Source organism: Rhinoraja longicauda, chromosome 5 (assembly GCF_053455715.1).
Source record: "Rhinoraja longicauda isolate Sanriku21f chromosome 5, sRhiLon1.1, whole genome shotgun sequence".
Classification (NCBI taxonomy): domain Eukaryota; kingdom Metazoa; phylum Chordata; class Chondrichthyes; order Rajiformes; family Arhynchobatidae; genus Rhinoraja; species Rhinoraja longicauda.
The window spans coordinates 437028-458777 of NC_135957.1; the positions used below are offsets into that span (position 1 = coordinate 437028).

The window sequence follows — 21750 nt, forward strand, 5'->3', positions numbered from 1 at the left end:
TCTATTGTCTATTGTCTATTGTCACGCTGCCTCGGCAAGGCCAGCAGCATCATCAAGTGGTCTCACCCTGGCCGCTCTCTCTTCTCCCCTCTCCCATCAGGTGCACCACAGCTTCATTTGGGAACAGAAGACAGACACAAAATGCTGAAGTCACTCAACGGGTCAGGCAGCATATCAGTGCGGGTGTCAGGGGTTATGGGGAGAAGGCAGGAGAATGGGGTTAGGAGGGAGAGGTAGATCAGCTACGATTGAATGGCGGAGTAGACTTGATGGGCCCATTTCTGCTCCTATCACTTACGAACTTAAGATCCGGAGAATAGGAATAGATGCCAAAGGTAAAACAAAAGGTAAAACAAAAACCCGAAACGCCACCTATTCTTTTTTTCCAGAGATGCTGTCTGACGCGTTGATTTACTCCAGCTTTTGCGTCTAACTTTGCTGTTATTAACCAGTATCTACATCTCTTTTTTTTACATTTTATGCTTCACTGCAAGTCAATCGCCTCAAGGAAAGCCCGTTTTGAAGAAAGTTTTGTTTAGTTTCGAATTACAGCGCGGAAACAGGCCCTTCGGCCCACCGGGTCCGTGCCGCCCAGCGATCCCCGCACACAAACACTATCCTACACACACTAGGGACAATTTCTACATTTGCCCAGCCAATTAACCAACAAACCTGCACGTCTCTGGAGTGTGGGAGGAAACCGAAGATCTCGGAGAAAACCCACGCAGGTCACGGGGAGAACGTACAAACTCCGCACAGAGAGCGCCCGTAGTCGGGATCGAACCTGAGTCTCCGGCGCTGCATTCGTTGTAAGGCGGGCCACTGCGCCACCGTGCCGCCCTTAAAGGGAGTTCTCCTGGTCTCTCACGGGTCAGTGTGAGGGAGGGCTCCGACCAGAAAAGTCACCTACACATGTTCTCCAGAGATACTGCCAGACTCACTGAGTTACTCCAGCACTTTGTGTCATAAGGTCACAAGGAATAGGAGTAGAATTAGGCCATTCGGCCCATCATGTCTACTCCGCCATTCAATCATGGCTGATCTATCTTTCCCTCCTAACCCCATTCTCCTGCCTTCTCCCCATAACCTCTACTAATCAAGAATATATCTACAGTATCTTTGCCTTAAAAATATCCACTGACTTGGCCTCCACAGCCTTCTGTAGCAAAGAATTGCACAGATTCCCCACCCTCTGATTAAACAATTTTTTCCTCAGCTGCTTCCTAAAAGGACATCCTTTAATTCTAACGCTGTGACCTCTAGTCCTAGACTCTCCCGCCAGTGGAAACATCCTCTTCACATCCACTCTATCCAGGCCTTTCACTATTCGGTACATTTCAATGAGGTCCCCCCCTCATTCTTCTAAACTCCAGCGAGTACAGGCCCAGTGCCGACAAACGCTCATCATGTGTTAACCCAGTCATTCCTGGGGTCATTCTTGTAAACCTCCTCTGGACCCTCTCCAGAGCCAGCACATCCTTCCTCAGATACGGTGCCTAAAATTGCTCACAATATTCCAAATGCGGCCTGACCAGTGCCTCCGCATGACATCTCAGTCTTTGTATACAAGCCCTCGTGAAATAAATGCCAGCATTTTGAGTTTGCTCTCTATTCCGTAAGATCACGCTTCAGTCTCCGAAGTTCCTGGGGGTGACCGAGAACGGGGGTGTCAAGGGTTATAGGCAGGAAAATGGTATTAGGAACTAGAGATCATGATTGAATGGCAGAGCAGACTTTCGGGTAGAGACCCTTCATCAGACTACTGCGGAAATGGCGGCGCCTAACGGCTGCGGCTCGCTAGCAGTCTGTTCGTCTTTTTTCCTTTTTTTTGTGTTGTGTGTCGGTGTTGGGATGGTTTTTTTTTTGGTTGTGTATGTGTGGGGGGTGGTGGTGTGGGTGGGTGGGTGGTGGTGTGGGTGGGGGGGGTGGTGGTGTGGGTGGGGGGGGGAAACCTTTCTCTTTTAGGTCTCTTCCTCACGGCGCGGGGTGCGGCTCGGCCGTGGGGCCTTCCATCGCCCGGCGCGGCTCGGCCGCTGGACTTAACATCGCCCGGTGCAGCTCGGCCGCTGGACTTAACAGTGCCCGGTGCGGCTTGGCCGCGGGGCCTAACATCGCTGGTGCGGCTCAGCCGCTGAACTTAACAGTGCCCGGTGCGGCTCGGACGCGGGGCCTAACATCGCTCGGCGCGGTTCGGCCGCGGGACTTTTCATCGCTGGTGCAGCTCGGCCGCTGGACTTAACATCGCCCGGTGCGGCTTGGCCGCGGGGCATTCCATCGCCCGGTGCGGCTCGGCTGCTGGGCTTAACAGTGCCCGGTGCAGCTTGGCCGCGGGGCCTTCCATCGCCCGGTGCGGCTCGGCCGCGGGGCCTAACATCGCTCTAGGGGCTAGAGGAATCAAGGGATATGGGGAGAAGGCAGGCACGGGTTACTGATTGTAGATGATTGGCCATGAACACAAGGAATGGCGGTGCTGTCTCGAAGGGGCCGAATGGCCTCCTCCTGCACCTATTTTCAATGTTTCTATGAAACAGGGAACGAGGTTGTCAAAATGGGAGAGGCGGCGGAGTGGAGCTAGTTGCAGCATTCCTCCTTGGGACTGTGCTTGTCTTCCTGCCCCGACCTCGACCTCTCCCTCTGCCGGACGGCACTCTCGACCATTCCGCTGCCCACGTTGAAGAGCAGTGCCATCCAGGCCAGCCCCACCACGATCCACAACCCGGCAAGGCTCCGGTAGATGGGGATGTAGTGCTTGTTTGGGTCCGTGCCTGAAACAAGAGTACGGCACTGAGATCAGCAATGCACAGGAACACACCACGTCCGCGCACAGGTTAAAGTCGTAGAGTCACACAGCACAGTGACAGGCCCTTCGGCCCTACTCGCCCATGCCGACCAAGATAAATAGACAATAGACAATAAGTGAAGGAGGAGGCCATTCGGCCCTTCGAGCCAGCACCGCCATTCAATGTGATCATGGCTGATCATTCTCAATCAGTACCCCGTTCCTGCCTTCTCCCCATACCCCCTGACTCCGCTATCCTTAAGAGCTCTATCCAGCTCTCTCTTGAATGCATTCAGAGAATTGGCCTCCAATGCCTTCTGAGGCAGAGAATTCCACAGATTCACAACTCTCTGACTGAAAAAGATGCCCCATCCAGACTCAGTCCCACCTGCCCACATTTGGCCCAACCTCTCCTCTCCATGTACCTGTCCGTGCTGTTCATAAGTCCACAGGTTCTAGGGCGGCACGGTAGCGCAGCGGTAGAGTTGCTGCTTTACAGCGAATGCAGCGCCGGAGACTCAGGTTCGATCCTGACTACGGGTGCTGCACTGTAATGAGTTTGTACGTTCTCCCCGTGACCTGCATGGGTTTTCTCCGAGATCTTCGGTTTCCTCCCACACTCCAAAGACGTACAGGTATGTAGGTTAATTGGCTGGGTAAATGTAAAAATTGTCCCTAGTGAGTGTAGGATAGTGTTAATGTACGGGGATCACTGGGCGGCACGGACTTGGAGGGCCGAAAAGGCCTGTTTCCGGCTGTATATATATGATAGGAGCGGAATTAGGCCATTCGGCCCATCAAGTCTACTCCGCCATTCAGTCATGGCTGATCTATCTTTCCCTCGCAACCCCATTCTCCCCGTAACCCCTGACACCCGTACTGATCAAGAATCTATCTAGTGTAAGAAAAGAACTGCAGATGCTGGTACAAATCGAAAGTATTTATTCACAAAATGCTGGAGTAACTCAGCAGGTCGGGCAGCATCTCGGGAGAGAAGGAATGGGCGACGTTTCGGGTCAAGACCCTTCTGCCTTAAAAAATACCCACTAACTTGGCCTCCACAGCCTTCCGTGGCAGAGAATTCCACAGATTCACCACCCTCTGACTAAAGAAAGTACCTGCTTCAACTACCTCCTCTGGCAGCTCGTTCCATACACCCACCACCCTCAGCGTGAAAAGGTTTCCACACAGGTCCTTATTAAATCTTTCCCCTTTCACCTTAAACCCATGTCACCTGGTTTTTGATTCTCCTACGCTACATGAAATACTCTTTAATACACATCATGGCTATCTATTCCCCTCATGATCTTGTACACATCAATACGATACCTTACGCAACACTGATTCAAATAAATGAGTGTTAGCATCTATGGAGAATTTATCCCCCACCCCTCCCCTCCCCACTACAATCAGTTTGAAGAAGTATCCCGACCCGAAATGTCACCGATCCATACCCTCCAGAGGTGCTGCTCCTGGGTTACTCCAGCACTTTGTGCCTTTTCTTTTGCAAACCGGCATTTGCAGTTCACTGTGTCCCCATGATGCCAAGATAAACTAGTCTTATCTGCACATAATCCATATCCCTCCATTAACTAAACTGACTCCCTAAACAAAACTAATCTAAACTATCTGTTTCGATAATCAGGCACCAGATAGTCATAGAGTCGTGGAAACAGCATGGAAAAAGGCCCTTCATCCTAAATTTCCCATGCTGACCAAGATGCCCCATCTAGGATAAGAAAATAACTGCAGATGCTGGTACAAATCGAAGGTATTTATTCACAAAATGCTGGAGTAACTCAGCAGGTCAGGCAGCATCTCAGGAGAGAAGGAATGGGTGATGTTTCAGGTTGAGACCCCCATCTACACTACACCAGCCTGCCTGTGTTTGGTCCATATCCAGATGATAACATTTAATTAGCAAGCATTTTCAGAAATCCATTCAGATTTCCGATGGCTTTGGAAATGGTCCATTAACCTTTCTCTCTCTCATTTATTTAAGATTATTATAGATGGCTGGCGGACAGGTGTAAACTTGCCTTATAAATCTGCTTTACACCTCCCCCATCACACAAACCAACTTCCCTTCCGTTGACTCCATCTACACTTCGTACTGCCTCGGCAAGGCCAGCAGCCCAGACCATCACACCAACCAACCTCCCTTCCACTGACTCCATCTACACCTCACGCTGCCTCGGCAAGGCCAGCAGCCCAGACCATCACACAAACCAACCTCCCTTCCACTGACTCCATCTACACCTCACGCTGCCTCGGCAAGGCCAGCAGCATCATCAAGGGCCAGTCTCACCCCGGCCACTCCATCTTCTCCCCTCTCCCATCGGGCAAGAGGTACAGAAGTGTGAAAACGCACACCTCCAGATTCAGGGGCAGTTTCTTCCCAGCTGTTATCAGGCAACTGAATCATCCTACCACACCAGAGAGCAGTGCTGAACTACTATCTACCTCTTTGGTGACCCTCGGACTATCCTTGATCGGACTTTGCTGGCTTTACCTTGCACTGAACGTCATTCCCTTATCATGTATCTGTACACTGTGGACAGCTCGACTGTAATCGTGTATTGTCTTTCCGCTGACTGGTTAGCACGCAACAAAAGCTTTTCACTGTACCTCGGTACACGTGACACTAAACTAAACTGACCTAAACTAAACATTTGACCACCCGTGCATAACCATTGGTTTATCGCGGAGGGAGTGGGCCGCGGTTGCTGGAACAAAGGGCCGGTGAGAAGAACTGGGGTCTTACCTTCCGCACCCCCAAGGTCGGTTGCGGGAGACCCCCCCTCCCCCCGGGACAGGAAGGCGGGCCGGCGGGCGAGGAGAGGGACGACGGATCACGAAACGTTCCGGACGGAGGTGACGGCTGCAAACGGGCCTTTACGGCCGACTGTAGCTGGGACTTTAGAGGTGGTGCCAAAAACCTGGCTGAACCCGCACGTGGGCTCAGTGGACCGCTTACATGCATTCTGTACTTAATCTGGGATTGTGGTTATGTGCGGCGACAATCTTACTGAACTATGTGCAAAAAAAGGAATCTCACTGTACTTTTGGCGCGGTGGCGCAGCGGTAGAGTTGCCGCCTTACAGCGAATGCAGCGCCGGAGACTCAGGTTCCATCCCGACTACGGGCGCCGTCTGTACGGCGTTTGTACGTTCTCCCCGTGACCTGCGTGGGTCTACTCCGAGATCTTCCGTTTCCTCCCACACTCCAAAAACGTGCAGGTTTGTAGGTTAATTGGCTTGGCGTGTGTGTAAATTGTCCCTGGGTGTGTGTAGGATATTGTTAATGTGCGGGAGATTCTCCGACTTCCTTCCACTCTCCAATGACGTGCGGGCTTGTAGGTTAATTGGCTAGGTATAAGTGTAAATTGTCCCTAGTGATTGTAGGACAGTGTTGGTGTGCGGGGATCGCTGGTCGGCGCGGACCCGGTGGGCGAAGGGCCTGTTTCCGCGCTGTATCTCCGAACTAAAACCAACCATTGAACCATGGTGCATCTGGTCGTACCTACAACATAATCACCAAATCCAATGGTGCTGAGGGTGATGAAGGCAAAGTAAAAGCTCTCTCCGTAGGTCCAATCTTCCACGTAACTGAAGATCAATGGTGGAAACACCAGGAAGACAACCGTCCCAGATGTCAGGAAGAATGTCACGGTCAAAATCTTCATCACTTGCTGCAGGGGAAGAGAAAATAACTGTACAAAATCATGAGAGGAATAGATCGGGTAGACGCACAGAGTCTCTTGCCCAGAGTAGGGGAATCGAGGACCAGAGGACATAGGTTCAAGGTGAGGGGGAAAAGATTTAATAGGAATCCGAAGGGTAACATTTTCACACAGAGAGTGGTGGGTGTATGGAACAAGCTGCCAGAGGAGGTAGTTGAGGCAGGGACTATCCCAACGCTTAAGAAACAGTTAGACAGGTACATGGATAGGATGGGTTTGGAGGGATACGGACCAAACGCGGGCAGGTGGGACTAGTGTAGCTGGGACATGTTGGCCGGTGTGGGCAGGTTGGGCCGAAGGGCCTGTTTCCACGCTGTATCACTCTATGACTCTAATCTCTTAGTTAAAGTCTGTAGACACAAAAAGCTGGAGTAACTCAGCGGGACAGGCAACACCTCAGGATAGAATGAATGAACGATGTTTCCGGCCGAGACCCTTCTTCAGACCCTTCTCGAGCCGAAATGTCACCAATTCCTTCTCTCCGGAGATGCTGCCTGTCCCGCTGAGTTACTCCAGCATTTTGTGTCTATCTTCGGTTTAAACCAGCATCTGCAGTTCCTTTCTACACAGCATGGAAACAGGCCCATCGGCTGAACTTGCCCATACCCCCCCAAAATACCAATGTACACCGGTCCCACCTACCCGCGTTTGGCCCATATCCCTTTAAACCTGTCCTATCCACGTGCCTGTCCAAATGTCTTTGAAATGTTGTTATAGTCCTTGCCTCAACTACCTCCTCTGGCAGCTCGTTCCATATATATCCACCGTCCTCTGTGTGGAAAAAGTTGCCCCTCAGGTTCCTATTAAATCTGTCCCCCCCCTCACCTTAAACCTATGTCTGGTTCTCGACTCCCCTATTCTGGGAAAGAGACTGTGTGCTGTCACCGGATTTATTCCCCTCGTGATTTTTTTTTAACCACTCTGTAAAATCACCCGTCATGCCCCTGTGCTTCAGGGAATAAAGTCCCAGCCAGCTCGACCTCAGTATCTCAGCTGATAGCACATTTTCAGCAAACAATTTGTGGCACTTAAAATAAGTGTCTTTGCACCCTCGAAACAATGTCCAATGTCCAATTGCCCGTCTGGCAGAAGGTACAGACGCTTGAAGGTACAGATGCACCACCAGACTCAGGAACAGCTTCCTCCCCTCGAGTGCTGTCCGATTCACCTCTGCCCCATTGCGGACATTGGACTTTGTCGCTGTAACTGGTGCGCTACAGTGCTGAGAACTATATTCTGCACTCTGTATCTTATAGACAATAGACAATAGACAATAGGTGCAGGAGGAGGCCATTCGGCCCTTCGAGCCAGCACCGCCATTCAATGTGATCATGGCTGATCATTCTCAATCAGTACCCCGTTCCTGCCTTCTCCCCATACCCCCTGACTCCGCTATCCTTAAGAGCTCTATCTAGCTCTCTCTTGAATGCATTCAGAGAATTGGCCTCCACTGCCTTCTGAGGCAGAGAATTCCACAGATTCACAACTCTCTGACTGAAAAAGTTTTTCCTCATCTCAGTTCTAAATGGCCCACCCCTTATTCTTAAACTGTGGCCCCTTGTTCTGGCCCCTTGATCTTCCCCTTTGCTCTACCTATTACACTATTTTGTTTCGATTGTCCTTATGTGTGGTATTATCTGATCTGTTTGGATAGCACGCAAGACAAAGCTTTTCACTGTATGTGTGGGAAGGAACTGCACATGCTGGTTTACACCGAAGATAGACACATAAAAACATAGAAACATAGAAAGTAGGTGCAGGAGGCCATTCGGCCCTTCAAGCCAGCACCGACATTCAATATGATAATGGCTGATCATTAAGAATCAGTACCTCTCTTGAATACAGGTACATCCAGTGAATTGGCCTCCACTGCCTTCTGTGGCAGAGAATTCCACAAATTCACAAATCTCTGGGTGAAGAGTTTTTTCCTCATCTCAGTCCTAAATGGCCTACCCCTTATTTTTAAACTGTGACCCCTGGTTCTGGACTCCCCCAACATCGAAAATATTTTTCCTGCATCCAGCCTGTCCAAACCCTTAAGAATTTGATAGAAACATTGAAACATAGAAAATAGGTACAGGAGGAGGCCATTCGGCCCTTCAAGCCAGCACCGCCATTCATTGTGATCATGGCTGATCATCCATAATCAGTAACCTGTGCCTGCCTTCTCCCCGTATCCCTTGATTCCACTAGCTCCTAGTGCTCTATCTAACTCTCTTTTCAATTCATCCAGTGAATTTGCTTCCACTGCCTTCTGTGACAGAGAATTCCACAAATTCACAACTCTCTGGGTGAAAAGTTGCTTCTCACCCCAGTTTTAAATGGTCTCCCCTTTATTCTTACACTGTGGCCCCTGGTTCTGGACTCCCCCAACATTGGGAACATTTTTCCTGCATCGAGCTTGTCCAGTTCTTTAATAATTTTATACGTCTCTATATGATCCCCTCTCATCCTTCTAAACTCCAGTGAATACAAGCCCAGTCTTTCCAATCATTCCTCATATGACAGTCCCACCATCCCAGGGATTAACCTGGTGAACCTACGCTGCACTGCCTCAAGAGCAAGGACATCCCTCCTCAAATTTGGAGACCAAAGCTGCACGCAATACTCCAGATGTGGTCTCACTAGGGCCCTGTACAACTGCAGAAGGACCTCTTTACTCCTATGCTCAAATCCTCTCGTTATGAAGGCCAACATGCCATTAACTTTCCTCACTGCCTGCTGTACCTGCACACTTACGTTCAGTGACTGGTGTACAAGGACACCAAGGTCTCGTTGCACTTCCCCTTCACCTAATTTTATATGTTTCTATAAGACTCTGTAAGGTTCTATAAGACACAAAATGCTGGAGTAACTCAGCGGGACAGGCAGCATCTCTGGAGAGAAGGAATGGATGACGTTTTGGGTGGAGACCCTTCTTCTGATTATTGTTACGGTCAGAGACCCCCATTTGTTGCTCGGACGTTATGCTCACCCTGTGATTTCTTGACTTCTGGGCATTTCTCTCCAGCCTCTTTAAGTGATCATTCATACTTCTCCCGAGGTGCTTTAAAAAAGTTAGATTCAAAGGGACTCCAAACAATGCGTAGAACACGCAGAAGACTTGTCCCCCAACTGTGCTGGGAGAGAGATTTCCAAAGCCTGGACAAAGGACAAAGAGAATCGAGTCAAGTTCTCTGTAGTATTCCACCCGCAGTAAAATGGCGGCATGGTGGCGCAGCGGTAGAGTTGCCGCCTTACAGCGAATGCAGCGCCGGAGACTCAGGTTCCATCCCGACTACGGGCGCCGTCTGTACGGAGTTTTTACGTTCTCCCCGTGACCTGCGTGGGTTTTCTCCGAGATCTTCGGTTTCCTCCCACACTCCAAAGACGTGCAGGTTTGTAGGTTAATTGGCTGGGCAAATGTAAAAATTGTCCCTAGTGGGTGTAGGATAGTGTTAGTGTGCGGGGATCGCTGGGCGGCGCGGACCCGGTGGGCCGAAGGGCCTGTTTCTGCGCTGTATCTCTAAATCTAAAAAATTGCATCGAAAACAGTGGTGGCAGCGGTAGAGTTGCTGCCTCACAGCGCCAGCGACCCAGGTTCGATTCTGACCTCGGGTGCTGTCCGTGCGGAGTTTGCACGTTGTCCCCGTGACCGCGTGAGTTTTCCCCGGGTGCTCCGGTTTCCTCCCACCTCCCAAAGACGTGGAGGTTTTTAGGTTAATTTGCCCTCTGTAATCTGCTCCTAGTGTGTAGGGAGTGGATGCGTAAATGTGGGATGACCTAGAACTAGTGTGGGCGGGTGATCGATGGTCGGTGTGGACTCGGTAGGGCCGAAGGGCCTGTTTCTACGCTGTACCTCTAACCTAAATGAAACATGTCACAATGAGCGATTTCCTTTAGAGATACAGCGTGGAAACAGGCCCTTCGGCCCACTGAATACACGCCAACCAGCGGTCACCCCATACACGAGTTCTATCCTACATCATCGGGACATTTTTACAGTAGCCAATTAACCTACAAACCTGAAGGTATTTATTCACAAAATGCTGGAGTAACTCAGCAGGTCAGGCAGCATCTCAGGAGAGAAGGAATGGGTGACGTTTCGGGTCGAGACCCTTCTTCAGACTGATGTCAGGGGGGCGGGACAGAGGAAGGATATAGGTGGAGACAGGAAGATAGAGGGAGAACTGGGAAGGGGGAAGGGAAGAGAGGGACAGAGGAACTATCTAAAGTTGGAGAAGTCAATGTTCATACCACTGGGCTGCAAGCTGCCCAGCCGAAATATGAGGTGCTGTTCCTCCAATTTCCGGTGGGCCTCACTATGGCACTGGAGGAGGCCCATGACAGAAAGGTCAGACTGGGAGTGGGAGGGGGAGTTGAAGTGCTCAGCCACTGGGAGATCAGGTTGGTTAAGGCGGACTGAGCGAAGGTTTTGAGCAAAGCGATCGCCGAGCCTGCGTTTGGCGAACCTACAAACCTGTACTGTCTTTGGAAACGTGGGAGAAATCCTGCGCAGGTCACGGCGAGAACGTACAAACTCCACACAGACGGCACCCGTAGTCGGGATGGAACCCGGGTCTCTGGCGCTGCGAGGCGGCCGCTCTACCGCTGCGCCACCGTGCAGCCCTCAGCCAACCAGGTTTCCAACCAGCTAAACGTCCGGTCAAAAAACCTAAGTGCGTGAGATGCTTAAAATGACGAGTTTGCTCTCCGATCCATCTTCATGTATCACGAAGTTGAAAATTGGTCCCCTCAGAAAGTTAAAGTGTGAAGAAAAAAGCCGAGATTAATGCTAATGCATGTTCTCCGAATGGAAATGCTTACCTATTGTGGTCACCACAGTCCCTGCAAAGAAAAATGAGCTACTGAAGTCCCAGTTGCTTGGGTTAGTGGAGTTTCCTGATGGGTCCACACCCTTCTCCCAAGCATCGATAATAATCTTAAATAAAGGAGAGAGCAAAAGGTTAATGGCACACCTCCAAAGCCATCAGAAGCATGAAGACATTGCTGAAAATGGTCGCTGTTTGTACGGGGAAATAAATTATACTCAGCAAATATATGGATATAATACTAATATTGTATTATGCAGGAAAGAACTGCAGATGCTGGTTTAAATCGAAGGTAGGCGCAAAATGCCGGAGTAACTCAGCCAGGGACAGGCAGCATCTCTGGAGAGAAGGAATGGGTGACGTTTCGGGTCTGAAGAAGGGTCTCATATCATATTATATCATATATATACAGCCGGAAACAGGCCTTTTCGGCCCTCCAAGTCCGTGCCGCCCAGCGATCCCCGTACATTAACACTATCCTACACCCACTAGGGACAATTTTTACATTTAACATTTACCCAGCCAATTAACCTACATACCTGTACGTCTTTGGAGTCTCGACCCGAAGCGTCCCCCATTCCTTCTCTCCAGAGATGCTGCCAGTCCCGCTGAGTTATCCCAGCGTTCTGTGTCTGTCTTAATATTATATTGCCTGGATTAGATGGTATTAGCTACAGGGAGAGGTTGGACAAACATGGATGCAAAGTGCTAGAGTGACTCAGTGGGCCAGGTGGTATCTCGGGAGCGAATCTGTGGAATTCTCTGCCACAGAGGGCAGTGGAGGCCAATTCACTGGATGTTTTCAAGAGAAGGATGAGAGGGGATCTTATCGAAACATATAAGATTATTAAGGGGTTGGACACGTTAGAGGCAGGAAACATGTTCCCAATGTTGGGGGAGTCCAGAACAAGGGGCCACAGTTTAAGAATAAGGGGTAGGCCATTTAGAACTGAGATGAGGAAACACTTTTTCAGTCAGAGAGTTGTGAATTTGTGGAATTCTCTGCCTCAGAAGGCAGTGGAGGCCAATTCTCTGAATGCATTCAAGAGAGAGCTAGATAGAGCTCTTTAGGATAGTGGAGTCAGGGGGTATGGGGAGAAGGCAGGAACGGGGTACTGATTGAGAATGATCAGCCATGATCACATTGAATGGCGGTGCTGGCTCGAAGGGCCAAATGGCCTCCTCCTGCACCTATTGTCTATTGAGTTACATAGAAATATAGAACATGGGTGCAAGAGGAGGCCATTTGGCCCTTCGAACCAGCACCGCCATTCATTGTGATCATGGCTGATCGTCCACAATCAGAAACCCGTGCCTGCCTTCTCCCCATATCCCTTAATTCCACTAGCCCCGAGAGCTCTAGGCTTAGCTCTTAGGGCTAACGGAATCAGGGGATATGGGGAAAAAGCAGGAACAGGGTGCTGATTTTGGATGATCAGCCATGATCATATTGAATAGGCTCGAAGGGCCGAATGACCTACTCCTGCACCTATTTTCTCTGTTTCTAACATGGATAAGGTGACGTTTTGGGTCGAGTCCCTTCTTCAGACTGATTGTAGGGGGAGCAGAAGAAAGTTGGAAGAGGGGAGAGGCAGGATGAAGCAACCTTGATTTGTTTACTCTGGAACACTGGAAGGGAACCTGATAGAAGTATGTCAAGTAACGAGAGGCAGAGACAGGGTAGACAGTCACAGCCTTTATTTCGACGGGGAAATGTCAAGGACTAGAGGGCACAGGTTTAAGGTAAGAGGGCAAAAGTTTAAAGGTGATGTGTGGGGCAGGTTTTTCACACAGAGGGTGGTGGGGGCCTGGAACGTGCTGCCAGGGGTTATGGTGGAGGCAGATACGATCGTGGCGTTTAAGAGACTTTTGGATAGGTACATGGATCTGCAGGGAACGGAGGGATATGGATCACGCACAGGCAGCAGAGGAGATTAATTTATCATGGCATCAATGTCGGCACGGACATTGTGGGCCAAATGGCCTGTTCCTGTGCTGTACCATTCTATATTCTTTATTGAAGAACAGCAGGATATGTGGAACTCTCTGCCTCAGAAGGCAGTGGAGGCCAATTCTCTGAATGCTTTCAAGAGAGAGCTAGATAGAGCACTTAAGGATAGCAGAGTCAGGGGGTATGGGGAGAAGGCAGGAACGGGGTACTGATTGAGAATGATCAGCCATGATCACATTGAATGGTGGTGCTGGCTCGAAGGGCCGAATGGCCTCCTGCACCTATTGTCTATTGTCTATTGATATAGCTTACACCCCAGCGGTATGAACATTGACTTCTCTAACTACAAGTAGCCCTTGCATTCCCTCTCTCTCCATCCCCTCCCCCTTCCCCCTTCTCCGACCAGTCCTAATGTCTCCGACTACATTTTATCTCTGTTTGCTTCGTTATTCCCTTCTCCCAACTAACAATGACCGATTCTACATTTTCCTTGATCTCCATCCCCTTTGTCCTGTTTTCACACCTTGCACTTCCTTTTCTATGCACACCCCACTCCCCTGACATCAATCTGAAGAATGGTCTCGACACGAAACGGCACCCGTTCCTTCTCTCCAGAGTTACTCCAGCATTTTGCGTCTATCTTCGATTTAAACCAGCACCTGCAGTTCCTTCCTACAGCAGGATAGATAAAGTGGAGAAGATGGTATTGGGCAGAATATTAGAACAAGGTTGGGCATCCTAGTCAACACGGACAGGTCGGGCCGAAGGGCCTGTTTCCACGCTCTATGACGCTATGAAAGTTATCTTATGGAATCACAGAGTCATACAGCACGGAAACAGGCCCTTCGGCCCAACTTGCCCACACCAACCAAGATCCCTCCAGCTACACTAGTCCCACCTGCCTGCTTTTGGCCCATATCCCTCTAAACCTGTCCTATCCATGAGCCTGTCCAAATGCAGTTATAGTCCCTGCCTTAACTTAGGGCGGCACGGTGGCGCAGCGGTAGAGTTGCTGCCTCACAGCGCCAGAGATCAGGGTTCGAACTTGACTACGAGGGCTGTCTACCCGGAGTTTGTGCGTTCTCCCCGTGACCGCGTGGGTTTTCTCCGGGTGCTCCGGTTTCCTCCCACACTCCAAAGACTGACAGGTTTGTAGGTTAATTGGCTTCTGCACATTGTTCCTGGTGTGTGGGATAGAACTAGTATGAACGGCTGATCAATGGTCGGAGTGGACTCGGTGGGCCGAAGGGCCTGTTTCCACACTGTATCTCTAAACTAAACTAAACTAAATTAAACTAAACATTACCTCCGCTGGTATCTCTTTCTTTCCATATAGCCACCATATTTTCCATTGAGTGAAAGAGTTGCCCTTCAGGTTCCTATTAAATATTTCCCCCCTCACGTTAAACTATGTCCCCGGTTCTTGATTCATAGAAACATAGAAAATAGGTGCAGGAGAAGGCCATTCAGCCCTTCAAGCCAGCACCGCCATGCAATATGATCATCTAAAATCAGTACCCCGTTCCTGCTTTCTCCCCACATCCCTTGATTTCGTTAGCCCTAAGTTTAGTTTATTTTAGTTTAGTTTAGTTTAGAGATACAGTGCAGAAACAGGCCCTTCGGCCCACCGAGTTCGCGCCGACCAGTGATCCCCGCACTTTAACACTATCCTACACACACTAGGAACAATTTACACATACACCAAGCTATTTAACCTACATACCTGTACGTCTTTGGAGTGTTGGAGGAAACCGAAGATCTCGGAGAAAACCCACGCAGGTCGTGGGGAGAACGTACAAACACCGTACAGACGGCGCCCGTAGTCGGGATGGAACCCGGGTCTCCGACACTGCAAGTGCTGTAAGGCAGCAACTCTACCGCTGCACGACCAGGAGCTACATCTAGCTCTCTCTTGAAAACATCCAGTGAATTGTCCTCCACTTCCTTCTGTGGCAGAGAATTCCACAGATTCACAACCCTCTGAGTGAAAAACCCTCCAAGGGGAAAAGGCTGAGCATTCAGCATGTCAATTCTTAACTATTACAACTTCATTAAACAATGCTCGGTTCATGATGGGAGTGGAATGTACAATTGTGGTCGTCACTCATAGGAGGGGTGTGAATGCACTCACTGGAGGGGGGGGCAGAGGTGATTCGCGATGGGCACTGCTTGGGATGGTGCATTTCATCCATATGGTGAGATTGGAGAGGTTAGGTCTGTTTTCCTTGGAGCACAGGAGGCCAAGTGGGAAGCAGATGGAGGTGTACACAATTATGAGGAGGACAGATTAGTGGATAGAGTCATAGATTTATGCAGCGTAGAAACAAGCCCTTCTGGCGATCTCATCCATACCATCCACGATGCTGATCTGAGATAGTTCCATCTGCCTGCATTCACCCCGTGGTCGACCGCTACAAGTTACTGGGCGGCACGTTGGCGCAGCGGTAGAGTTGCTGCCTTACAGCGAATGCAGCGCCGGAGACCCGGGTTCAATCCCGACTACGGGCGCCGTCTGTACGGAGTTTGTACGTTCTCCCCGTGACCTGCGTGGGTTTTCTCCGAGATCTCCGGTTTCCTCCCGCACTCCAAAGACGTGCAGGTTTGTAGGTTAATTGGCTGGGTAATATGTAAAAATTGTCCCTAGTGTGTGTAGGATAGTGTTAATGTGCGGGGATCGCTGGGAGGCACACGAAAGGCTCTGTTTCTGCGTTGTATCTCTAAACTAAACTAAACTAAACTATACTAAACTAAACTAAACCACATCTCTGGCAGCCTTAACTGGTCGCGTCACACTCAAGTGATGATCAAGAAAGTACATATTCAGCGTATTTACTTTCTTATTAAATTAGTATATTAATGATTTGGACGAGGGGATTGAAGGCTTTGTGGCCTAGTTTGCGGATGATACGAAAATAGGTGGAGGGGCAGGTAGCATAGAGAAAGCAGGGAGTCTGCAGAAGGACTTCGACGGGTTGGGAGAGTGGACAGACAAGTGGCAGATGGAATACAGTGCAGCAAAGTGTGGAGTCAAGCATTTTGGTAGCTGGAATAAAGCCGCAGACTATTTTCTAAATGGGGTGAGAATCCAGAAATCGGAGATGCAAAGGGGTTTGGGAGTGCTGGTGCAGGATTCCCAAAAAGCTAATAGACAATAGACAATAGGTGCAGGAGGAGGCCATTCGGCTCTTCGAGCCAGCATCGCCATTCAATGAGATCATGGCTGATCATTCTCAATCAGTACCCCGTTCCTGCCTTCTCCCCATACCCCCTGACTCCGCTATCCTTAAGAGCTCTATCTAGCTCTCTCTTGAATGCATTCAGAGAATTGGCCACCGCTGCCTTCTGAGGCAGAGAATTCCACAGATTCACAACTCTCTAAAAAAGTTTTTCCTCATCTCAGTTCTAAATGGCCTACCCCTTATTCTTAAACTGTGGCCCCTTGTTCTGGACTCCCCCAACATTGGGAACATGTTTCCTGCCTCTAACGTGTCCAACCACTTAATAATCTTATACGTTTCGATAAGATCTCCTCTCATCCTTCTAAATTCCAGTGTATACAAGCCTAGTCGCTCCAGTCTTTCAACATATGACAGTCCCACCATTCCGGGAATTAACCTAGTAAATCTATGCTGCACGCCCTCAATAGCAAGAATATCCTTCCTCAAATTTGAAGACCAAAACTGCACACAGTACTCCAGGTGCGGCCTCACTAGGGCCCTGTACAACTGCAGAAGGACCTCTTTGCTCCTATATTCAACTCCTCTTGTTATGAAGGCCAACATTCCATTGGCTTTCTTCACTGCCTGCTGTACCTGCATGCTTCCTTTCAGTGACTAATCTGCAAGTCGAATCAATAGTAAAGAAAACAATCTCAATGCTGGCATTTATTTCAAGAGGGCTTGTATGCAAAAACAGGGATGTGATGCTGAGGCTCTGTAAGGCGCTGGTCAGGCCGCATTTGGAATATTGTGAGCCATTTTGGGCCCCATATCTGAGGAAGGGTGTGCTGGCTCTGGAGAGGGTCCAGAGGAGGTTTACGAGAATGATCCCAGGAATGAGTGGGTTAACGTATGGACGTTTGTCGGCTCTGGGCCTGTACTCGCTGGAGTTTAGAAAAATGAGGGGTAGGGTTGCCAACTGTCCTGTATTAGCCGGGACATCCCGTATTTTGGGCTAAATTCGTTTGTCCCGTACGGGACCTCCCTTGTCCAGTATTAGGCCCGTGGGCCGCTGTAAGGCCCCGACACTGTAGCCCCGGACAGTAGGCTAACGGAGCTCGTTAACTTTAACGTCTTTAGTCAGAGGGTGGTGAATCTGTGGAATTCTTTGCCACAGAATGATGTGGAGGCCGTTAGTGGATATTTTTCAGGCAGAGATAGACAGATTCTTGATCAGTACGGGTGTCAGGGGTTAAGGGGAGAAGGCAGGAGAATGGGGTTAGGAGGGAGAGATAGATCAGCCATGAATGAATGGCGTAGACGATGGGCAGAATGGCCTAATTAGACTCCTATTCCTTTTGACCTTATGACTTGTGCTAAAAAGCACGTGGTCTATACTGCAATCAAAGATGGTCAATAGTTCATAGTTGAGGTTAGCGTAGTGTAGCGTTCAAGAGTCTGGTGGTTAGCGGGGAGAAGCCGTTCTTGAACTTGGTGTCACCTGATGATTCAGCCCCCTGTTTCCCTGTTCAGATTCTGGTGCCGGAGTTCAAATATATTGTTTCAGGGATTTGTCCTTATCACTTGTATCCTATCACTTATGACCTTAGGCGCCTGGGAAGATTCAGCATGTCCACCAGGATTCTCTCGAACCTTCTGCCGACGCGCTAATGAAAGTATTCTGACGGGATGCATCTCAGTCCTGTTGTGGCAACTGCTCTGCTCCTGACTGCCTGAACCTGCAGAGTGGTGAACAAGGCCCAGTCCATCACAGGCTCGGCACCTCCTTCATCCAGTCCATCTTCACGGTGCGTTGCATCAGGAATGCTGGACCTATCGACAAGGATGCCAAGGAGACATCCATAACCCACCCATGTTCTCCAGAGATGCTGCCTGACCTGCTGAGTTACTCCAGCACTCTGTGAAACGTCACCCATCCATGTTCTCCAGAGATGCTGCCTGACCCGCTGAGTTACTCCAGCACTCTGTGAAACGTCACCTATCCATGTTCCCCAGAGATGCTGCCTGACCCGCTGAGTTACTCCAGCACTCTGTGAAACGTCACATATCAATGCTCTCCAGAGATGCTTCCTGACCCGCTGAGTTACTCCAGCACTATGTGTCTTTTTTTGCACAACCTGCATTTTCCACTTGCTATCCCATATGCACGTTGGCTTTAAGCGATACAGGGCGGAAGCAGGTCCTTCGGTCCACCGAGTCTGCACCGCCCAGCGATCCTCGTACACTAACACTGTCCCACACACACTAGGGACAGTTTACACTTGTACCAAGTCAATTAACCTACAAACCTGCAAGTCTTTGGAGTGTGGGGGGAAACCAGAGCACCCGGAGAAACCCACGCGGTCACGGGGAGAACGTACAAACTCCGTGTGAGATCCGTAAGTCGGGATCGAACCCGGGACTCTGGTGCTGTGAGGCAACAACTCTACCGCTGTGGCGCCCACGAATACAGTTTCCCCCGTGAACAAGGTATTTAATTGCACCCTTGTGTTCGACATTAAACTAATCTGAGTCTTCTTGTAAATGCAGCACTGATAGCAGCGTTTTATTATTTAATGGTGATGTGCTTCCATCTCCTGGTGCTACTGCAGGTAGCAGCAAAAGAGCACAGCACACTTGAAAATGTCATTGTTCACTTACTGAGGCTGAAACTCTCCTCAAAAACACCTCAGCGAATTATACCGTGAAGGGTAGACAGTCAGAGCCTTTCCCCCCAGGGTGGAAATGTCAAAGACGAGAGGGCAGAGCTTTAAGGTGAGAGGGGCAAAGTTTAAAGGAGATGTGTGGGGCACGTTTTCTACACAGAGGGTGGTGGGGGCCTGGAACGCGCTGCCAGGGATGGTGGTGGAGGCAGATACGATAGTGGCGTTTAAGAGGCTGTTAGATAGGCACGTGGATAAGCAGGGAATGAAGCGATATGGATCACGTGCAGGTGGAGGATATGCACCTGTGGCGGGACTGTCATATGTTGAAAGACTGGAGCGACTAGGCTTGTATACACTGGAATTTAGAAGGATGAGAGGAGATCTTATAAGAAACGTATAAGATTATTAAGGGGTTGGACACGTTAGAGGCAGAAAACATGTTCCCAATGTTGGGGGAGTCCAGAACAAGGGGCCACAGTTTAAGAATATGGGGTCGGCCATTTAGAACTGAGATGAGGAAAAACTTTTTCAGTCAGAGAGTTGTGAATCTGTGGAATTCTCTGCCTCAGAAGGCAGTGGAGGCCAATTCTCTGAATGCATTCAAGAGAGAGCTAGATAGAGCTCTTAAGGATAGCGGAGTCAGGGGGTATGGGGAGAAGGCAGGAACGGGGTACTGATTGAGAATGATCAGCCGTGATCACATTGAATGGCGGTGCTGGCTCAAAGGGCCGAATGGCCTCCTCCTGCACCTATTGTCTATTGCCTATTGTCTATTAGTCTAGCTCGTCATCATCTTCCGTACAGACATTATGGTCCGAAGAAGGGTCTCGTCACCTGTTCCTTTTCTCCAGAGATGCTGCCTGACCCGCTGAGTTACTCCTGCTTTTTGTGTCTATCTTAGGGCCTGTTCCTGTACGTTCTATGTAGAAACAAGGAACCGCAGATGCTGGTTCACAAAAAAAGGACACAAAGTGCAGGAGTAACTCAGCGGGTCAGGCAGCATCTCTGGAGAACATGAATAGTTTCAGATTGGGATCCTTCCTCCTGTATGTCCTATGTTGTACGTCATTAGACGTTGCCAAGAGTATCTTTAATTATAGTGTGTAGGAAAGAACTGCTTTAAATCGAAGATAGGCACAAAATGCTGGAGTGACAGCGGGACAGGCAGCGTCTCTGGAGAGAAGGAATGGGCGACGTTTCAGGTCGAGACCCTTCTTCAGACTGATGCTTATAGTGACCTTGATTGCTGATTTCAGAGGTGATTAATTGACGGTGAAGTGCCAGGCAAGTGGCAAGTCTTTCTCATCAAAAGCCAAAAGGCCGCAGATGCTGGAAGTCTGAAGTACAAACAGTTAATGTTGGAAAGTCTTAGCCGGTCAAGCAGCATCCGCAGAGAGAGACCAAGACGCCTTCAGGTCAATGGCCTTTCATCAGAAATTTAGACATCCGGTGTGTCTTTGTGGAAAGGGAGGTAGAGAGAACAAGAGAAGTTGGCGAAACGGTGGCGCAGCGGCAGAGTTGCTGCCTTACAGCGAATGCAGCGCCGGAGACCCGGGTTCCATCCCGACTACGGGCGCCGTCTGCACGGAGTTTGTACGTTCTCCCCGTGACCTGCGTGGGTTTTCTCCGAGATCTTCGGTTTCCTCCCACACTCTAAAGACGTAGAGGTTTGTAGGTTAATTGGCTTGGTGTATGTATAAATTGGCCCTAGCGTGTGTAGGATAGTGTTAATGTGCGGGGATTGCTGGTCGGTGCCGAAGGGCCTGTTTCCGCGCTGTATCTCTAAACTAAACTAAACTAAAGAAGTGTTTGCGATGTCGTCATTCAGCTATACAGCCCTTCGGCCCAATCCATCCATGCCGACCAAGTTATCTTATTGAGCTAGTCCTACTTGCCTTTGCCTGGCCCATCTCCCTCCAAGCAGTTACATGGATATGAAAATGTTTAGGGGCGTCTGGTTCTAACACAGGCAAATTGAAGAAGCTTAGATGGGGCACCTTGGTCGAGTTGGGCCAAAGGGCTCCCTTCTGTGACCTTTACAAAGAAGGCAAATTCAATGCTAGCATTTATATCAAGAGGACTGGAATACAAAAACAGGGATGCAATGCTGAGGCTCTACAAGGCACTGGTCAGGCCGCATTTGGAGTATCGTGAGCACTTGTGGGGCCCCGTATCTGAGGAAGGATGTGCTGGCTCTGGAGAGGGTCCAGAGGAGGTTTACGAGAATGATCCCAGGAATGACTGGGTTAACACATGATGAGCGTTTGTCGGCACTGGGCCTGTACTCGCTGGAGTTTAGAAGGTTGAGGGGGGGACCTCATTGAAACGTACAGAATAGTGAAAGGCTTGGATAGAGTGGATGTGGAGAGGATGTTTCCACTGGTGGGAGAGTCTAGGATCAGAGGTCACCGCCTCAGAATTAAAGGATTACAGGATTACAAGGAAATTTATTAGCCAAGTATATAAGAAGAACGTACAAAGAATTTGATTTGCCATTTTCAACCCGAAACGTCACCCATTCCTTCTCTCCAGAGATGCTGCCTGTCCCGCTGAGTTACTCCAGCATTTTGTGTCTACCTTCGATTTAAACCGGCATCTGCAGTTCTCTCTTGCACCATTAAACTCCATCTGCCATTCCTTGGC

General features: G+C 49.7%; 1 protein-coding gene across 1 annotated transcript in view; it reads right to left on the minus strand.

Moving 5' to 3' along the window:
• Window positions 1-2571: 2571 nt before the first annotated feature.
• LOC144593823 (potassium channel, subfamily K, member 16-like) overlaps window positions 2572-21750 on the minus strand; it is a 38868-nt gene continuing 19689 nt past the window's right edge. The window contains exons 3-6 of the mRNA XM_078399940.1: window positions 11328-11442; window positions 9496-9662; window positions 6302-6470; window positions 2572-2765 (exon numbers count right to left, since the gene is read on the minus strand). Coding sequence (XP_078256066.1) covers window positions 2572-2765; window positions 6302-6470; window positions 9496-9662; window positions 11328-11442 — 645 coding nt within the window. The remainder of the gene's footprint in view (window positions 2766-6301; window positions 6471-9495; window positions 9663-11327; window positions 11443-21750) is intronic.